Raw genomic sequence first — 18,863 nt, 5'->3', positions numbered from 1 at the left:
TCATCAGTGTTGTTCATTGGCCAACCCCCTAGGATAAAATTATACTATAATGTTACTTTAAACAGAGCCAGATGATGTGCATGCTTAAAGTTCAGCTTTGGATCATGTAGACCTTTTACAATGCTTTTAAACACTATTCACATGTCACTTTTATGAAGATAAAAACCACCAGCACAATTAACCAGCATGTTGAGCCACGAGCCAATGTCCCAAGTAAGATGCCAAACACACACCTATTTAGCATGTGATAAGGAATCTTTATTGGCCTTCTGTAATGGCCAAGACTGATAAGACACATTGGGCGGGAAGGAAAGTTTGCCGTGGGCACTCCTTTTTTTTTTTTCAAAATGCAATCTTATTTTGAAATAACTGTGCAAACCACTTGGGAAAAGACACCAGAGCAGCTGTTTCAATAACTATGGGTGACTTTGAACAGGACCAAAAATATTCTGAACATTCTGGAACCTCTGCCCCAGAAACTGAGCACCATGAAGTAAAGCATGACAGTTCAGGTAAGACAGAGTGGAGGTCTTCTACTATAATAATAATAATAATAATAATAATAATCTTTATTTTTATATATATTATTTATATATATTTATATATATCTTTATTTTTATATGTATTTTATCTATATGGAATGTATGACTCTTTCTATATTTATTAATGTATATATTTTTCTCACCCCCATATATTCACAGTTCTGTTTGATATATCAGTTAACGTACATTATGGATATTATATCATTAACCGTAACATAGCAGATGGGGGGAGGCATTTATATGCTTACATTGCTGGACATTGTATTAGCTTTTATTTTCTCTTCAGCTTCCTATGTCATGTTATTCATCAGGTGTAACTCCATTTTCGATTTCCAATGTCGTTTTATATTCCGCATAGAACAACAAATAACTTTTGAAATTTGAATACATTTATTTTTTTGACTTTTTATTTAGTATGATAGGTATTACGTTCTACTACCTGTCATCTGCTCGGCTTGATAATGATTATTAGTACATCTCTGGCCTCCTAACCAATTAGTATTCTCTGTGCACTTTCAACACAAGGTCCATGGCAACAAAAGTGGAATTTGTTTGCTGCTAGATCTGTATACAGTATCTAAGAAGATAAGGGGCATGGACACAAGTTAATATTAGCTGTGTGAATCGACCCTGCTGATAAGCTTCTGTACAGTTTATGTTTTACAATATACTATACATGAAAATTTCATTGCACAGGAAAAGGTGTTTCAGGAGATAGTTTGGGCGTGTTTCTCAACAAACTCACGTATTAGCTAGTAGATGGAGGCTTTATCTCTATGGAACAAACTACAGGAACCTATGGGTATGTGCACACATTGCGGATTCTCTGCGGATCCGCGGCATTTTTTGCAGTGCAGAAACGCTGCCGATCCGCAATTGAATTACAGTACAATGTAAATCAATGAGAAAAAAAATGCTGTACACACTTTGCGGAAAATCCGCTGCGGAAACGCTGTGGTTTAAAAGAAGTAGCATGTCACTTCTTTTTTGTGAATCTGCAGCGTTTTTGTACCCATTCCATTATAGAAAGCCACAGGGGTAAAAAAACGCAGCAAATCCGCAAGAAAAACGCAGCAAAAATGCACAAAAAACGCGACAAATCCGCAGGTGCGTTTTCTGCCAGGAGAGGCAGAATCCGCACCAGAAATTCCTAAGCCTAATCCGCAACGTGTGCACATAGCCTAAATGTGTTGTCCGGGCATATATAGTAATATAACATTGATGACCTAATTATCATTATCTAAAAATCCCCTTCAGTAAGAAAGAAAAATCCAATTTGTGTTTTCAATAGTCTCATAATTGGAATATCTAATGAGACACCCTATTAGCAAGCCTCAATATCTATTAGGATGTGAATCCAGAAACGGCTCCAGGATTGTGAGCTTCAAATAAGTCGGGTCTCTACCATGTTTCATCAAAAAGTGTCAGGAAATGATGTGATTCAGCTCTAGTTTTCTTATGATTCAGTTTCAGTTAAATAGTGGTTAATGGCTAGAATGTTCTTTACATTTTTCCACCATTTACATGTAATATTGGGTCCTGCACCTTCACTGATCAGAGCACAATTCCATTCATGTGTAACGGCCGCTGCCAAGGACTGTTAATCAGTTCCTATTTAAGAGGATAGGAGCTGATCCGCGGTACTTGGCAGTGGCAGTTACACCTTGAATGGAGCTGTACTGTACATCTCTGTTCAATGTTTAGTTTACCCACAGCCAGAGGTAAAAAAAAACTTGGTAATTGTGAGGATCGGACCCCAACAGATCTAATATTAACTTATGCTAAGGATTGGTCATCAATATTATATGCCCAGACAACCATTTTAAATGTATCTATACAAGAACAGTGCATTTCAGTAATAACCCTTTGATTTCAGTAGGCATCATGCAATGCTTAAGTGAATTTTCCACTCACTTATAAAGCGTTTGGAAAGAAGAGATCTTTGTAAAATAAATAAATGTTGGTTATGTCTCTGAACCACTGCTGCTCTACTGTAGAGCAGCTATTGTGGGGACTAGTGGACAAGAGATAATGCGGTTTTGATGGGATGATACTGTAGATGCTACATTTGGCTGGAATGTTTCTGAAATGTCTCAACTCCAAGTAACAATTTCACAATCTGTGAATGAAGCAAGAAATGGCATGCAATGATTGTTTGTTCACCAGTGCCTCAGAATGTCATGAAAAATACTCTCATCAATCTCTGTGTCATGTCCACTCAGATAAAACCTTTTATACCAGCCAGTTTTAGATGATAGGATCAGCACTCTACATTTGGAACACTACCTTTTATATCAACTATATAATTGGCTAAGGGTCACTTCCGTCTTTCTGTCTGTCTGTCTGTCCTTCTGTCTGTCACGGATATTCATTGGTCGCGGCCTCTGTCTGTCATGGAATCCAAGTCGCTGATTGGTCTCGCCAGCTGCCTGTCATGGCTGCCACGACCAATCAGCGATGGCCACAGTCCGATTAGTCCCTCCCATGCAGTCAGCGCCTGGCGCCCGCTCCATACTCTCCGCAGTCACCGCTCACACAGGGTTAATGCCAGCGGTAACAGACCGCGTTATGCCGCAGGTAACTCACTCCGTTACCGCCGCTATTAACCCTGTGTGACCAAGTTTTTACTATTGATGCTGCCTATGCAGCGTCAATAGTAAAAACATCTAATGTTAAAAAAAATAAAAAATCATTATATACTCACCTTCCTCCGCCTTTCCCACTCCTGGCTACGGTCCGGTGACCGCTCCATGCAAGTGGCAGGTTCCGGTGGTATGGGAGAAGGACCTGCCATGATGTCACAGTCATATGACCGCGACGTCAACACAGGGCCTGCGCGCCTGTGAAAGAAGGACCTGCCATGACGTCACGGTCATGTGACCACGACGTCATCACAGGCCCTGCGTGACAACGACCTGCCATGACATCACGGTCATGTGACCGCGATGTCATCACAGGTCCTGCACGACAGGGACCTGCCATGACGTCACGGTCATGTGATCGAACTACAACTGACCCTCGGCAGGTGAGTATATGGTTTTTTTTTTAACCTGTAACATACGTGGATGGGCAATATACTACGTGGGCTGTGCAATATACTACGTGGCTGGGCAATATACTACGTGGCTGTGCAATATACTACGTGGCTGGGCAATATACTACGTGACTGGGCAATATACTACGTAACTGGGCAATATACTACGTGGCTGGGCAATATGCTCTGTGCTGTATACTACGTCGCTGGGCAATATAGTACGTGGCTGGGCAATATACTACGTGGCTGGGCAATATAGTACATGGCTGGGCAATATACTACGTCGCTGGGCAATATACTACGTCGCTGTGCAATATACTACGTGACTGGACAATATACTACATGACTGGGCAATATACTACGTGGGTCTGTGCTGTATACTACGTCACTGGGCAATATACTACATAACTGGGCAATATACTATGTGGCTGGGCAATATACTACGTGGCTGGGCAATATACTATGCCGCTGGGCAATATACTACGTGGCTGGGCAATATGCTACGTCGCTGTGCAATATACTACATGACTGGGCAGTATACTACGTGGGCTGTGCAATATACTACGTGGCTCTGTGCTGTATACTACTTCACTGGGAAATATACTACGTAACTGGGCAATATACTATGTGGCTGGGCAATATACTACGTGGGCTGTGCAATATACTACGTGGCTGGGCAATATACTACGTGACTGGGCAATATACTACGTAACTGGGCAATATACTATGTGGCTGGCCAATATACTACGTCACTGAGCAATATACAACGTGGCTGCGCAATATACTACGTGGCTGGGCAATATACTATGTGGCTTGGCAATATACTACGTGGCTGGGCAATATACTACGTGGCTGGGCAATATACTATGTGGGCTGTGCTATATACTACGTGGACATGCATATTCTAGAATACCCGATGCATTAGAATCTGGCCACCATCTAGTACATTTATATTAGGATAGAGCCAGTATTTAAATCCTTCACCCCGAAGCCTGTTTTCACCTAAGTGACAGGGACAATTTTTACAATTCTGACCACTGTCACTTTATGAGGTCATAACTCTGAAATGCTTCAACAGATTCTGGTGATTCTGAGAATGTTTTCTCGTGACATATTGTACTTTATGATAGTGGTAAAACTTCTTCGATATGACTTGCATTTATTTGTAAAAAAATGGAAATTTGGCAAAAATTGTGAAAATTTTGCAATTTTCAAAATTTTAGTTTTCATGCCCTTAAATTAGAGAGTTATATCACATAATATAGTTAATAAACAACATTTCTCACATGTCTGCTTTACATCAGCACAATTTTGGAAACATAATTTTTTTTTGTTAGGGAGTTATAAGGGTTAAAAGCTGACCAGCGATTTCTCATTTTTACAACAAAATTTGCAAAACCATTTTTTTTAGGGACCACCTCACATTTGAAGTGAATTTGAGGGGCCCATATGACAGAAAATGCCCAAAAGTGACACCATTCTAAAAACTTTACCCCTCAAGGTGCTCAAAACCACATTCAAGAAGATTATTAACCCTTCAAGTGCTTCACATGAATTTTTGGAATGTTAAAAAAAATGAACATTTAACTTTTTTTCACAAAAAAATTACTTCAGATCTAATTTGTTTCATTTTACCAAGGGTATCAGGTGAAATTGGACCCAAAAAGTTGTTGTGCAATGTGTCCTGAGTACGCTGATACCCCAAATATGGGGGTAAACCACTGTTTGGGTGCATGGCAGAGCTCAGAAGGGACGGAGCGCCATTTTATCTTTTCAATGCAAAATTGTCTGGAATTGATATAGCACACCATGTCGCGTTTAGAGAGCCCCTGATGTGCCTAAACAGTGGAAACCCCCCACAAGTGACACCATTTTGGAAAGTAGGCCCACTAAGGAACTTATCTAGATGTGTGTTGAGCACTTTGAACTCCCAAGTGCTCCACAGAAGTTTATAATGTAGAGCCGAAAAAATAAAAAATTATATTTTTTTTTACAAAAATGATCTTTTCCCCCCAATTTTTTATTTTCCCAAGGGAAACGGGAGAACTTGGATACCAAAAGTTGTTGTGCAATTTGCCCTGAGTACGCTGATACCCCATATGTGGGGGGGAACCACTGTTTGGGTGCATGGCAGAGCTCGGAAGAGAAGGAGCACCGTTTTACTATTCAGTGCAAAATTGGCTGGAATTGAGATTGGACACCATGTCGCGTTTGCAGAGCCTCTGATGTACCTAAAGAGTAGAAACCCCCCACAAGTGACCCCATGTTGGAAATTAGACCCCCAAGGAACTTATCTAGATGTATTGTGAGAAGTTTGAACCCCCAAGTGTTTCACTAAAGTTTATAATGCAGAGCCGTTAAAATAAAAAATCCTTTTTTTTCCACAAAAATAATTTTTTAGCCCCCCAATTTTTATTTTCACAAGGGTAACAGTAGAAAGTGGACCAAAAAAGTTGTTGTACAATTTGTCCTGAGTACTCTGATACCGTATATGTGGGGGTAAACCACTGTTTGGGCGCATGGCAGAGCTCGGAAGGGAAGGAGCACCGTTTTACTTTTTCAACGCAGAATTGGCTGGAATTGAGATTGGACGCCATGTCGCTTTTGGAGATCCCTGATGTGCCTAAACAGTGGAAACCTCCCAATTGTAACTCCGACCCTAACCCCAACACACCCCTAAACCCAACCCTAACCACACCCCTAACCCGAACATGCCCCTATCACTAATCCCAACCCTAACCACACCCCTAACCCTGACACACCCCTAACCCTAATCCCAACCGTAAACATAATCCAAACCCTATCTCTAACTCTAGCCCCAACCCTAACCCTAACTTTAGCCCCAACCCTAACTTTAGCCATAACCCTAACTTTAGCCCCTACCCTAACCCTAACTTTAGCCCCAACCCTAACCCTAACTTTAGCCCCAACCCTAACTTTAGCCCTAACCCTAATGGGAAAATGGAAATAAATACATTTTTTAAATTTTATTATTTTCCCCTAACTAAGGGGGTGATAAAGGGGGGTTGATTTACTATTTATAGCAGGTTTTTATGTTTGGCTGCTGTCACACACTAAGGCTGGTTTCACATTTGCGTCTGTGTGCGCAGCGTACGATCCACATAGATCCGCATGCGTCATGCGTAGCTATCTTTAACGTGGCATATGGATGTGCGTTCGCATGCTTTTGCGTACGCATGCGTTTTTTTCATGGTGTGCAGCTGGGCGCGGCAAACGCACCATGTTGCATTTTTGGAGGCGTCAAAGATCTGTCAAATATGCGCAGACATGTGCATGCGGATGAGTGCGTCAAAAAAATGCATTACTGTCTATGGGAACGCTTGCGTACACATGCGTTCGATGCGCTTGCGTAATTCAGACTGCGCATGTCCAGGACCTCCTGTGAGACATGCCCAGCTGGAAATATCGAATGCATGCGCATAAAAAATGCAAACGCATGCAAAAAAGCATGCAAACGCTGCATTTTTTTGCTGTCATGCGCAAATAAAAAACGTTGCATTAGCATGCGTTTTTGCATGCGTTTGCAGTTGCTGCACACAGGCGCAAATGTGAAACTAGCCTAAAAGATGCTTTTAATTGCAAAAAATAGTTTTTGCATCACCACATTTTGAGAGCTATAATTTTTCCAGATTTTGACCCACAGAGTTATGTGAGGTCTTATTTTTTGCGGGACGAATTGACGTTTTTATTGGCATCATGACATTTTTTGATCGCTTTTTATTTCGATTTTTGGAGGCAGAATGAACAAAAAACCAGCAATTCAGGAATTGCTTCTTTTTTTTTTAATACCGTTTCGCGTGTGGTAAAATTGATAAGGCAGCTTTATTCTTCGGGTCAGTACGATTACAGCGATACCTCACTTATACTTTTTTTCATGTTTTGGCGCTTTTACACAAAAACTATTTTATAGAAAAATAATTATTTTGGCATCGCTTTATTCTGAGAGCTATAACTTTTTTATTTTTCTGCTGATGGAGCTGTATGATGGCTTGTTTTTTTGCGGGACAAGATGACGTTTTCAGCGGTACCATTTTTATTTACATCCATGTTTTTGATCGCGTTTTACTGCACTTTTTGTTCAGCGGTATGATGATATAGCATTGTTTTTTGCCGTGTTTTTTTATTTTTTAAGGTGTTCACTGAAGGGGTTAACTAGTGGGACAGTTTTATATAGCGAGTCGTTACGGACTTGGCGATACCAAATATGTGTACTTTTATTGTTTTTTTATTTACATAAATAAATGGATTTATTGGAAAAATATATTTATATATTTTTTTTTATTATTTGGGGATTTTTAAAAAAATATTTTTGCACATTTTATTTAAATTTTTTTTTACTTTAGAATATTGTTCCAGGGTGGGACATCACTGTATCATGTCAGATTGCAGATCTGACACTTTGCATAGCACTGTGTCAGATCAGCGATTTGACCCAGTGCAGGAAGCTTGCCGACGCCTGCTCTATGCAGGCGCTCATAAGTCACCTCACTGAAGGATCCGGAAGGAGCCCAGCGGCCATCTTGGATCCAGGGATTCCTTCCAGGACACCGGAGACCATGAGAATAACGCGATAATATCGCATTATTCTCATGGGAGCGCGCAGGGAGCCCCTGTCCCTGCGCGATCCCCCTCTATGCCGCTGTCACTACTGACAGCGGCATCAGAGGGGTTAAATGCCCGCGATCGGTGCTAGCACTGATCGCGGGCAATGCGGCGGGGTGTCAGCTGTCACATACAGCTGACACCCGCACCCGATCACCGCAGCGCTCAGCGCGAGACCGCGGTGATCGATGCACCGTACTAGTTCTGCGGCTGGCACAATTGCAGTTGCTGCAGCGCTGTAAGTACGGTGCATGGCACGAAGGGGTTAAAGAGGTCTATCATGACAAAATTGCCATTATTTTTTAACTATCTGTAAGCAGGTTGTGGGATGCAATGATAAACAGGAGGCAGAGCAAGGGTTAACACGGTGTAACAATTTACTAAAACAAGGTATTCACTCCTCGCAGGGAGGTTAATGGTTAAAGGGGGAATAATCGGGGTAGCAATTGTAAAACAAGAGCAGTTCAATGAAGGAACTTATCGTGTCCTGTATGGTCCTCTGCAGCAGATGATCCCGCAGGGGGTTGTAGAACCGGCATCAGCCAGGCGATGTCCTCAAGATGGGGTCTTTTAAGCGATGGTCCATCTTCTGGCAGCAGCGGTCAGTCTCTGGTACCTTAGACTGAGACCTTAGTCCATAAGCATGTGCGGCCGAAACAAGAAAAGCCACAGCACACTCAGAGTCAAACGTAAATGGGTGCAAGTTGCAGTTTAGGCTGCAAAAGTCTGTCCAGTATTCGGCCTTCTATCCTCTACAAGTACGCGGTACTCACAGTCACTGAGCGTATGGCACTTCTGTCTCTGGCAGCTACTGAGCGCACGGCACTTCTCTCTGCAGTGGTCCCATTGGAGGCAGTGGGGACCAAAAAATGCATCCCGTCTAGTCCCTACCTTTTCCTCTCTAATCTAACTGTTTAGAGATGGAAGGATAAGGAGAGGGAGCGGGAACAGAGAGCACTGTCATTGTGCATGGTAAGGAGAGAACACAGCGAACAGAGACCAGCCTTGCCAGAAAAAGTGAAGCCTGTTTTGGGGGTGGGGTGGGTTTCTGTTCGCTGGGATATCTTCTTACAATGTGCACTGACAGTGCGCTCTCTTGCCAGCTTGTCACTTCTAATTAGAGCCGACACTGTCACTGTGCACTTAGAAGATTGCACAGCAAGAATGGAGCTCGGATTAAGCATACGGTGGAATCGACAATCGATACATGATCAGTACAGCATGGACAAACTCGGCCCCTGAAACGGACGTCACTGATGACCCTTCGTTTCAGGTTGAGGATAGAGGCTTTGATAGTAATTATTGTATTACATCATACTACAGTATTTTTTTAACATTACTTCCTATCTTCTTTCATCATAATTGTATTTCCTCATTTTCAATTCCTCAAGAAATTCTATGTAAAAATGTAAAATAACAACAAAATGAACAATCTCATTTCTGCTGGTCTTTCATATGTATTATTTCACTTACATTCCAATTATGTGGACTAAGAATATAGTCAACTCTTAAAATCATTACTGGTCCATAGAGTGTTAGCTGAATGATTGGGGCATTTTAATTGCTACATACAATACCTCAATTTTTTACATTCCACCAAAACCAGACAATGATTGTTTCTTAACTAATAAATGCACAGCATTCTATCTGTTTAATCTAAAAAATCTGCACATTAAAATTAAAATTAGAATACTATATATAAAAAAAAAGTTTTAATTTGTGCCTCTGCTTTGGGAATACTACCTGTGTAAGGTAACCCTGTATTCTGGACCTAATAATTGGAATGCTTCATGTAATCAGAATGGCTGCACATACACAGAACACAATACACTTGGGATTCTAGTTGTTAAAACCATTATTGCCCATTAAGGGATCTGCCCAGAATACTATATTTAAAATATTAATTAATATTATATAATTGTAAATTGTCAAGTAGCAAGACCACAGCATTGAGATTTAAATGTTATTTTACATTTTTAATTGTGGATCTTTTCTTACAGGGGTTGAAAATGAGGAAGTTTTACTTGTTTTCCATTCTGTGAACCTTTGAAAAAGGTAAGGAATCGGATTGTTATTGTGGAGGTACATGTTCATGATGGTGTGTGTAAATGTAATACAGTGTAGGACTGGGGTGTAAATGTTATATTACCTTCTTTCACAAAATTACCCATGCTTCCATAAAATAAGCTAGGTAGTTTGTTGAACGAGTTATGAGATACTGCTTTTGTCTATACATAGAGAATCTAATGTATTCTTCCAACTAATGCTGCACAGGGGCCCACCGGGGAATTTACCTGTTCACCTGTGGGCCAGTCCGAGCTCTATCTGTATGCATACTCAGGAAGAGTATATCATGAACATTCAGTTGCCCAGGAGATGCAGGCTGAACAGGAGAGATCCAATATATCAAGGGAAAAAGGAATCAGCCGCACTCAAATGCGTTTTTGGCTGCAAAAAGTGTTCGTATTTATTACATGAACACTTCTTGCAACCAAAAATGCATTTAAGTGCGGCTGATTCCTTTTTCCCTTGTATGCATACTGAAGCACTCCCTAAGTGCCACAGTTGTAGCCTGAGATCACTATATTGTGGGATTGAAATGAAAGGGACAATGCTGCGATACCTACCACAGTTGTTATTAAGCAAATAGTACAGATATACAAAGCACTGTAAAAACACAGCAAAGTCTGCTGTCTAGTTATAGTCTTCAAAATGTTTTCAATTTCATTTATTTATAGTTAAAAATATAAATAATTGTTTCTGCTTCTTTATCAGTACCTACGACAAGACGTTTAAGAGATCGAGAAATGTTGAAAAGGAAGAAAGAAGAGGCTCAAGCAAAAGACACTTATCAGTGGGTTTTTGGGTAAATTTTCAGGGGAAAAACTTGGTACTTAATGCTATAATTGAAGAGTTCAGAAAGTACCATACATAAGTAAACAAATGACTGGTTGACCATGCAAGACATAGATTGTCAGGATCTGCCAGAGGTTATAAATAAATTGACAACTTGATGTTTCCAGTTGAGGGTTGTCCCTTAACCCCTTCATGACCTTGGGATTTTCCGTTTTTCCGTGTTCGTTTTTCGCTCCCCTCCTTCCAAGAGCCATAACTTTTTTATTTTTCCGTCAGTATGGTCATGTGAGGGCTTATTTTTTTTGCGGGACGAGTTGTACTTTTGAATGACATCATTGGTTTTACCATGTCTTGTACTAGAAAACTGGAAAAAAATTCCAAGTGCGGTGAAATTGTGAAAAAAGTGCAATCCCATGTTTTTTGTTTGGCTTTTTTGCTAGGTTCACTAAATGCTAAAACTGACCTGCCATTATGATTTTCCAGGTCATTATGAGTGCATAGACACCAAACATGACATGTCTGGGTTATTTTTTATCAAAGTGGTGAAAAAAATTCCAAACTTTGCTAAAAAAAATTGCCCCATTTTCCGATATCCGTAGCGTCTCCATTTTTCGTGATCTGGGGTCGGGTAAGAGCTTATTTTTTCGTGCCGAGCTGACGTTTTTAGTGATACCATTTTGGTGCGCATAAATTCTTTTGATCGCCCGTTTTTGCATTTTAATGCAATGTCGCGGCGACAAAAAAACGTAATTTTGGCTTTTTAAATTTTTTCTCACTACATCGTTTAGCGATCAGGTTAACCCTTTTTTTATTGATAGATCAGGCGATTCTGAACGCGGCGATACCAAATATGTATATATTTGATTTTTTTTTATTGTTTTAGTTTGAATAGGGCGAAAGGGGGGTGATTTAAACTTTTATATATTTTTTATTTATTTTATATTTATTTTAACATTTTTTTTAACTTTTGCCATGCTTTAATAGCCTCCATGGGAGGCTAGAAGCTGGCACAACTGGATCGGCTCAGCTACATAGCAGCGATCATCAGATCGCTCCTATGTAGCTAAATTGCAGACTTGCTATGAGCGCTGACCATAGGGTGGCGCTCACAGCAAGCCGGCATCAGTAACCATAGAGGTCTCAGGGACCTCTATGGTTACTATCCTGACGCATTGCTGACCCCCGATCATGTGACGGGGTCGGTGATGAGCGCATTTCCGGCCGCGCTGCCAGAAGCGCTAGTTAAATGCCGCTGTCAGCGTTTGACAGTGGCATTTAACTTGTTAATAGCGGTGGGTGGATCGCGATTCCACTCGCCGCTATTGCGCGCACACGTCAGCTGTTTAAAACAACTGACATGTTGCGGCTTTGATGTGGGCTCACCGCCGGTGCCCGCATCAAAGCAGGGGATCTGACCTCGGACGTACTATTCCGTTCGAGGTCAGAAAGGGGTTAACTGTCCAATCAGTTCTGATATTACTAAACTGTGTAGGGACACACTCCAACTGGTAATACCAAGTTGTTAATTTATTCATACACTTTCTGGGAGAATAACAGGGCAAACAAATTACAGAGTGTTGAAAAAAGGTTATCCAGACTTCTTATTTAATGGAAAATACAATGTTTTGCTAAAACTGCCAGGGCAGGAATAATGACCAGAATGGATAAAACACGATTCTGTGGGTTGCGCTGCTGAAATAAGAATTCGATGCCAGTCCGCCATTTTGTTCAAGTGAAAACTTATAAGAGAAAGACAATGTGTCTTAAGCCTAAAACAGCAGGAATGGTTTACTTAAAATGGCAATAAAAGAATTTGAAAATGGGGGACTGGTATGAAACTGGGGGAGGGAAGAGAAGGGAGGCGGGGAAGGAAATTCATAGCATGGAAGAGATTCTTAAGAAAGAAGAACAAGTGACAATACAAAAGGAAGGGAAGGAATGTCCTGAGTGAGAAAAAAGGGGAAATTACCAAATGAAAAAGGTAATTAAAATGCGGTGAATTATTGTAGGAATAAATTTTGGGAAAACCTGATCTAGAACCCAGGTGAGGGATAAATTAAAAATGAAGTGAAGACAGATGGTGAGAGTGTAGAACTATCGAGTAGTTTAAAAGATCAAGTTATTTTTTTCAAATTCTTTTGTTGGGGTTTCCAGTCAACCTTGGCACTCTTTTTAGGCTTCTTAGCATACCTTGTCTTACCGTGGGATGTATGATTGGATTTCATTTGAAAAAGATGCCGATCCACCGTCGAAATGTGTCATGGAATAAAATTCTCTACTCAAGCATTGGCAAAAAGCCCACCTCATCATGCTTAGTCCATTCTGGTTCAATATCCTGGATGATTTCATAATCCAACCACAGGACATCAGCAGCTGACAATATGTATGGAGCGCTCGCTAGGACCCTGGGGTACTCAGGCTGGGTCCGGTGGTCGTTAAAGGGGTGGTCACGGTGGCAGTGACCCGGTCTGTGGCCCTGGACATCCAAGTAAAATGAAAGGTCTTTAAAAGGCTTATTTGAATAAAGAGTGTTCGTGATGCCACCTGTGGTATTCGGTCAGGGATGACCGATGCTGCTTAAAGGGGTCTACTGTGAATGATGGTACTGCAGCAGGGATGGTATGGCTTCCCACAGGTGAAGCTGAATCCCTAGGGCTCCCGCTGTAGTAGGGACAGGTGGTAGATGGTGTAGAAAGAATCAGAGGACAAAGTTGCAGTCTCTTTACCTTTTACTGGTGTAAGGCAGCCACAGTCCAGGGTACTGATCACAGGTGATGGTAAGGTCCAGCCAGCTCGGAAGCGATTCAGAAATCCCCCTAGCCAGATGGGGTTGGAAGCCTTCCTCTCTGCGCTGTGTTGTCCCTTGCTGCCTTAGGCCTCACACAAGGTCCTCACTTTCTCTCTGTCCCTTTTAGTAGGACACTACCCGCATGGCAGGCAACTCGAGCCTTTTTACAGATGTCCCTAAATATAACTCCGGGCTCTATGTGTTGCTGTGCTTTCGGGTGTTAATGGTGGGCAGGTGACCTGCAATCTCCTGTCTGCCGGTTTCTGCTGTGGGGCATACAATTACCCCCACAGCTTTGGTCTTCCAGCTACCAGTTTCTTGCGCTTCAGCGTGGAGGGAGCTCAGTCGCAGCTCCCCTCCAGCTCTTTACTTCTCCTGTACTTCTCCTCCCCTATCAGTCTTCTACAGCCTATTCTGTTTCTCTTTCTTCCTTCCAGGAGCTGCAGCACCACTTGTCTGCATGGCCCTAGCTTTCCTCTCTCAGACTCTCTCTGTCTGCTTCCTCTCTCCTCTGTCCCTCTCACAGACTGACCAACTAACTCCTCCTCCAGCCAGAATATAAAGGGAAGCTCCCCTGAATCCGGGTCTCAAGATCCCCCTTCTGGCCTGGAGTCAGAACAGTGTTGCATGTACTGGATACCTGTTAAAGGGATCTTTCCTCGCTTCCAAGCATGGCATCACCCTACCCGTGAGGAAGGCAATACCACTGTAACAACCTATTACCTGGGGTGTAACATGTTTATTCCCTAGTTTGTGCCTTACACAACTCGCTTTGGTAAGCGTAATCTATTGCTTTTACATTCTCCTCCGTTAGAGTATCATCCTATATTTTGTGCACTCTGTTCCCTATACAGCTCCATTCACATGGCATTTATGATGACAAATTTATTAAATACAGATATTAGTAGTACAATCCTGCTGTTAAAGGAATCAAGCTTCAGATGTACCTCTGCATAGTGTAGTGAACTCCTTGGGCCTACATAGTGTTTTCCTATGTGTTTTATATTGGGTATTATTGTGAGACTCCAGTGTATCATTTCACTGATTGAATAAAAGTTCCCACCCCCATAACACTAAAAGGCGTTATACCTGCTCCAATTCTTACAGGCTAGTTTGTTACTTAAATTACAGTACATTGTCTAAGAATAGATAAAGTAGTAACTATAGATCAGTGTATAAGGCAAAATTCAAATTCCTTATTTGCGCAAATGTTCCCCCCAAAATTTCAGGAACAGAGAAGTTATTTTCCACAAAGTGAATATTCCTTATTATGTTTTGAGTTCTCTTCAGACACAAGAGCATAATAAACTTAAGATCTGAAAAAAAAAAAAAAAACTTATTCTCACCTTCCCTCTCTGGCTCTTCTGCTTTTCGCCATCACCCATCTGGTCCTTGGTGCATTTTCTTATCACCACTGCAAGTACTGAAATCCCAGAGCTGGAGAGGTGAGCTGTATGAGGAGTATAATATATATATTTTTTTTTAACCTTTTGATAGGTCTTTATGGTTTAGAAAAATGATAGCCAGCAGCTGCTATTTTACTGAATCCGAACAGAAGAGATTTACAAAAAATTAACATTTTGGCAAATTAGTATATTTAGAATATTGAAATTCAATTCCACTTGAATATATTCACTCATCTCTAGTAATAACCATAACATTAGTTTCATTATAGTTTATTGAGATTTTCTTGCAAATGGGTTTAAAAACAAAAGACATATTTTAGAAATAATTTCCAATTATTAGAGAGCAGGCTATCAGCAAACGTCAGAGGAAAACCAAAGGAACTGGTCGCGGAAGAAGAAAGGAAGTCAAGGAACCTGAGCCACAACCACAATCTCAACCTCAACTTGAACCAGAACAAGAACCAGTCCATGAACTCCAACATGATCCAAGTAAAGAAGAGCATTGCTATGAAACAGAGGCAGAAAATAAATTTGAGTTACTGTCTGATGTACCACATGAGAACATTGAACATGTGCAAGAACAAGAACCTCTCGTGCACCATGAAGATTCAGTGCCAACTGTGCCTGAAGGAGATACTGCTGATGTGACACTTCTCATACATGAAGATGTTGATGGACATTTACCACATGAGACTTCCACTTTGCTAAAAGGTAATGATTTCATTGTCAGCAGATAACTGAGCCTTAGAGTGACCTGCCTACCTTTCTTTGGAGAGCTTGTCCTTTGTTCTTTGGATTTTTTAGAGATAAATTCTGATCAGGAGGTCTCTGTGCTCCATACTCAACACTTTTGATACCTGCTGCGTTTTCAGTGTCCAGAATCACACTGATTAGGCTCCTATAAGATATAAAATTAACACGGAAGTCTAATTCGTGAAAACCTCTCCATATTGCATGCTATTCATAGTAGCTACAGCCTATCATTAAAGGAAACTTGTCACAAGGTGTCTGATCTGCCAACAGGAGGGGTTGAGTAGATAAATATATAGTTTATGGGAAAAGATTGGGTATAACCTGGAATTTAATTGAAATCTCTGCTTACTCTATCCTTAGCAGTTAATGGGGCAAGGCAAATCAATGACTATTAACTCTTTATATCTACTTATACATGGAAAGCTGTCAGTCACTGATACAAACCACCCTCTTGACTGTTAAATCTGGAATGAACAGGGATTTCAAAGAATAAATTCAAGATCATACTAAATCTTTCACATAAGCCTATGTATAAATCTTCTTAAAGGAGTTTTCCCTTGAACAAAGTTAATTTTAATCAACATTTTAATCAATATATCTTTGAATAATGATCAGTTCCAAAATTGGATGTGTTTAAATTTTTTTTTCCTGTGCTGAGATAATCTTATAAATGTGCCCCTGCTGTGTGCTGTGTAATGGCCGTGTCTGACCGTACAGGAATCATACCACATCATACCACAGCTCCTGGGCAGGGGAGGAAGCAAAAAGAGTATACAGACATTACAGCAGGGGATCACAGCTGATTCTTTCTTGGAGATAAAACATTGCTTAAAAACAGGCAGAGAAATGTTTTGCCTCACAAAAAGAACCAGCTATGGTCCCCTGCTGTCCTGTCTGTTTTTTTTCTAATACATCCAATTGTGGAACTTATTTTTTATTACAAAATATATGAATTTAAATGTACTTTATTCCTGGGAAAACCCTGTTAATTTCTTTTCTGCAACATGCTGCTCATACATAGCACAGCATTTCCAAGCTGACAGATTTTTATTTCATTTCAATCTTTTGTATTTTATTGGTTGCATTTGGTTTAAATTTCTCATGGTGACCTCATGTGGATTCAATTCAGCATTAGTGTCTCCATCTACATTTCTACATTAAAATTTACCAACAATGTAAAAACTGATGTGGATGGTAATAAAAAAAATATATGAAAGGCCTTCAAAACAATCCTGCAGCTGACAGAAATCAGGAAGAGACATGTGTAGTGAGAACCAGGAGATAGCTCAAGCTCAATACAATTTTTTTTTCAAATCGATAAACACAAGGGCGCTTCATATATTACAGAAATGTATAATGGGAAATGATCTTGAATGGTCTCCTAACATTACCGCAAAAGGATGTGAGAAATTATGGACAGGGGTACATGAAATGGGCACTAATCACAGAAGGTTAACTGCTTAGATCAGGGGTGGGGAACCTCAGGCCCGAGGACTCGATGACCGTTTATCCGGCCCCTGGGCCAATTCTCAGTACTTTTAAAGGCCCTTTAATTTCTTCTTTCTCTGTGAGCATGTGCATGCAGCATTCATTACTGAACGCTTTGGTGTGCAATGAAAGATTACTTCCCGACACCAGTGCCAGCGGGAGGACATACTTTGTGGACAGAGTTAGAGCGTGATTTGTACGGCCCCCAAAAGATGGTATAAATATCCAAATGGCCCTTGGCAGAAATAAGGTTCCTCACCCCTGGCTTAGATGCTGCTGTTAATAGAGAAAGAGATTAGCAGCCCTATCATGTGTATATCTAGCACAGGAAAATGGAATTGTATGCTTAGATGGGGAAAAGGTTTGACTGATGAAAATATGACATGCAGTATATATTTAAATTTTATGAACAACAGGAAAAAATGACATATGGAGTAACCACCAAGAGTTTCATGATTTTTTTTAATTCTTACTCAAATAAATGCATCAGATTTAATGAAATTTGTGATGCACATTTTCATATTAGTAATTTAATTAAATTTATCATGCACATTCTCATAAATTAGTAACACCAATTAATACCTGGTTTATTATTTACAGATCAAGAAGAAGCAGCCATGTCTGGTCCTGTACCAGCTATAGAAGCACCTGAAGATCTTGCCTTTACTTTTGAACAAGAACAAGATGAGCATCAATACTACACACCACTGCTTTAACTTTACAGTTATACAATTTCCTATATTACATAAGTTGCATGTTTTAGAATAAAATATTTCTTCGTGACATTGAATACATGATATATCAAGTCTAATATGTACAACAATCATAGTCTAACATCACCTACAGTGGCTGTAATACATAGATTACTGTTGGTGAAACATTATATTTCATTATTTCTTTTATGTAAAATGTGGTATTTTGATACTTGGCATTTAGGAAATGAGATGCATAACTAGAGAAAAAAAGTAATAATAAAATACTGCATTTGCTACCTTAAGAAGCTTATTTTTATGTACGTTCTCTTTTTCCTTTATTTCAAATACGTAACAGACATTTTGAAGTTTCCCTACTCTGGCATTGTTTCTTTTACTTAGCCAACAGCTAAAATCTAGAGTACTTTCCTAATTTCCAAACGAGTGGGTCTGTATGAAGCTCCATTTTAGGTCAGTTGCATACATGATGATGGGGACAGGCAGGTGGGTATGTATGATGGGGACAGGCAGGTGGGTATGTGTAGTAAGACAGAATCTGGTCCCCTCTGCTTCCAATAGTGTTATAAACACTATTTTTGGTCACTTCACCTATATGAAAAAAAAATGGAACAAAAAGGATCAAAAAAGTTGTATGGACGTAAATACTAGTAAAACTAAACT

The 18,863-nt window shown here is 40.4% G+C and overlaps 1 protein-coding gene across 3 annotated transcripts; it reads left to right on the top strand.

Annotated features, from left to right (window-relative positions):
- The first annotated feature begins 364 nt into the window (after positions 1-364).
- On the top strand, positions 365-18,495 carry HEMGN (hemogen). 3 transcript variants are annotated; one of them, XM_069766863.1, is made up of 5 exons: positions 376-512; positions 10,200-10,254; positions 10,975-11,065; positions 15,590-15,960; positions 18,091-18,495. In XM_069766863.1, the coding sequence occupies exons 3-5, from the start codon at positions 11,007-11,009 to the stop codon at positions 18,204-18,206; spliced, it is 546 nt and encodes a 181-aa protein (XP_069622964.1). In that variant the 5' UTR covers positions 376-512; positions 10,200-10,254; positions 10,975-11,006; the 3' UTR covers positions 18,207-18,495. The 3 variants fall into 3 exon arrangements, with proteins under 3 accessions (XP_069622954.1, XP_069622946.1, XP_069622964.1); XM_069766853.1 differs by lacking the exon at positions 10,200-10,254 and having other exon boundaries at positions 365-512; positions 10,975-11,053; XM_069766845.1 differs by lacking the exon at positions 10,200-10,254 and having other exon boundaries at positions 365-512.
- The last annotated feature ends 368 nt before the right edge of the window (positions 18,496-18,863 follow it).

Source organism: Ranitomeya imitator, chromosome 1 (genome assembly GCF_032444005.1).
Source record: "Ranitomeya imitator isolate aRanImi1 chromosome 1, aRanImi1.pri, whole genome shotgun sequence".
NCBI lineage: Eukaryota > Metazoa > Chordata > Amphibia > Anura > Dendrobatidae > Ranitomeya > Ranitomeya imitator.
Note: the sequence above shows the minus strand (reverse complement) of the source record. Positions and strands in the feature narration are given on the sequence as shown.

Excerpts from the sequence above, each read along its gene's own strand:
- HEMGN (XM_069766845.1), top strand. The coding sequence starts at position 419 with ATGGGTGACTTTGAACAGGACCAAAAATATTCTGAACATTCTGGAACC. Across the intron at positions 513-10,974 it reads AGTAAAGCATGACAGTTCAG|TACCTACGACAAGACGTTTA; the intron begins GTAAGACAGAGT and ends CTTCTTTATCAG. Across the intron at positions 11,066-15,589 it reads ACTTATCAGTGGGTTTTTGG|AGAGCAGGCTATCAGCAAAC; the intron begins GTAAATTTTCAG and ends TCCAATTATTAG.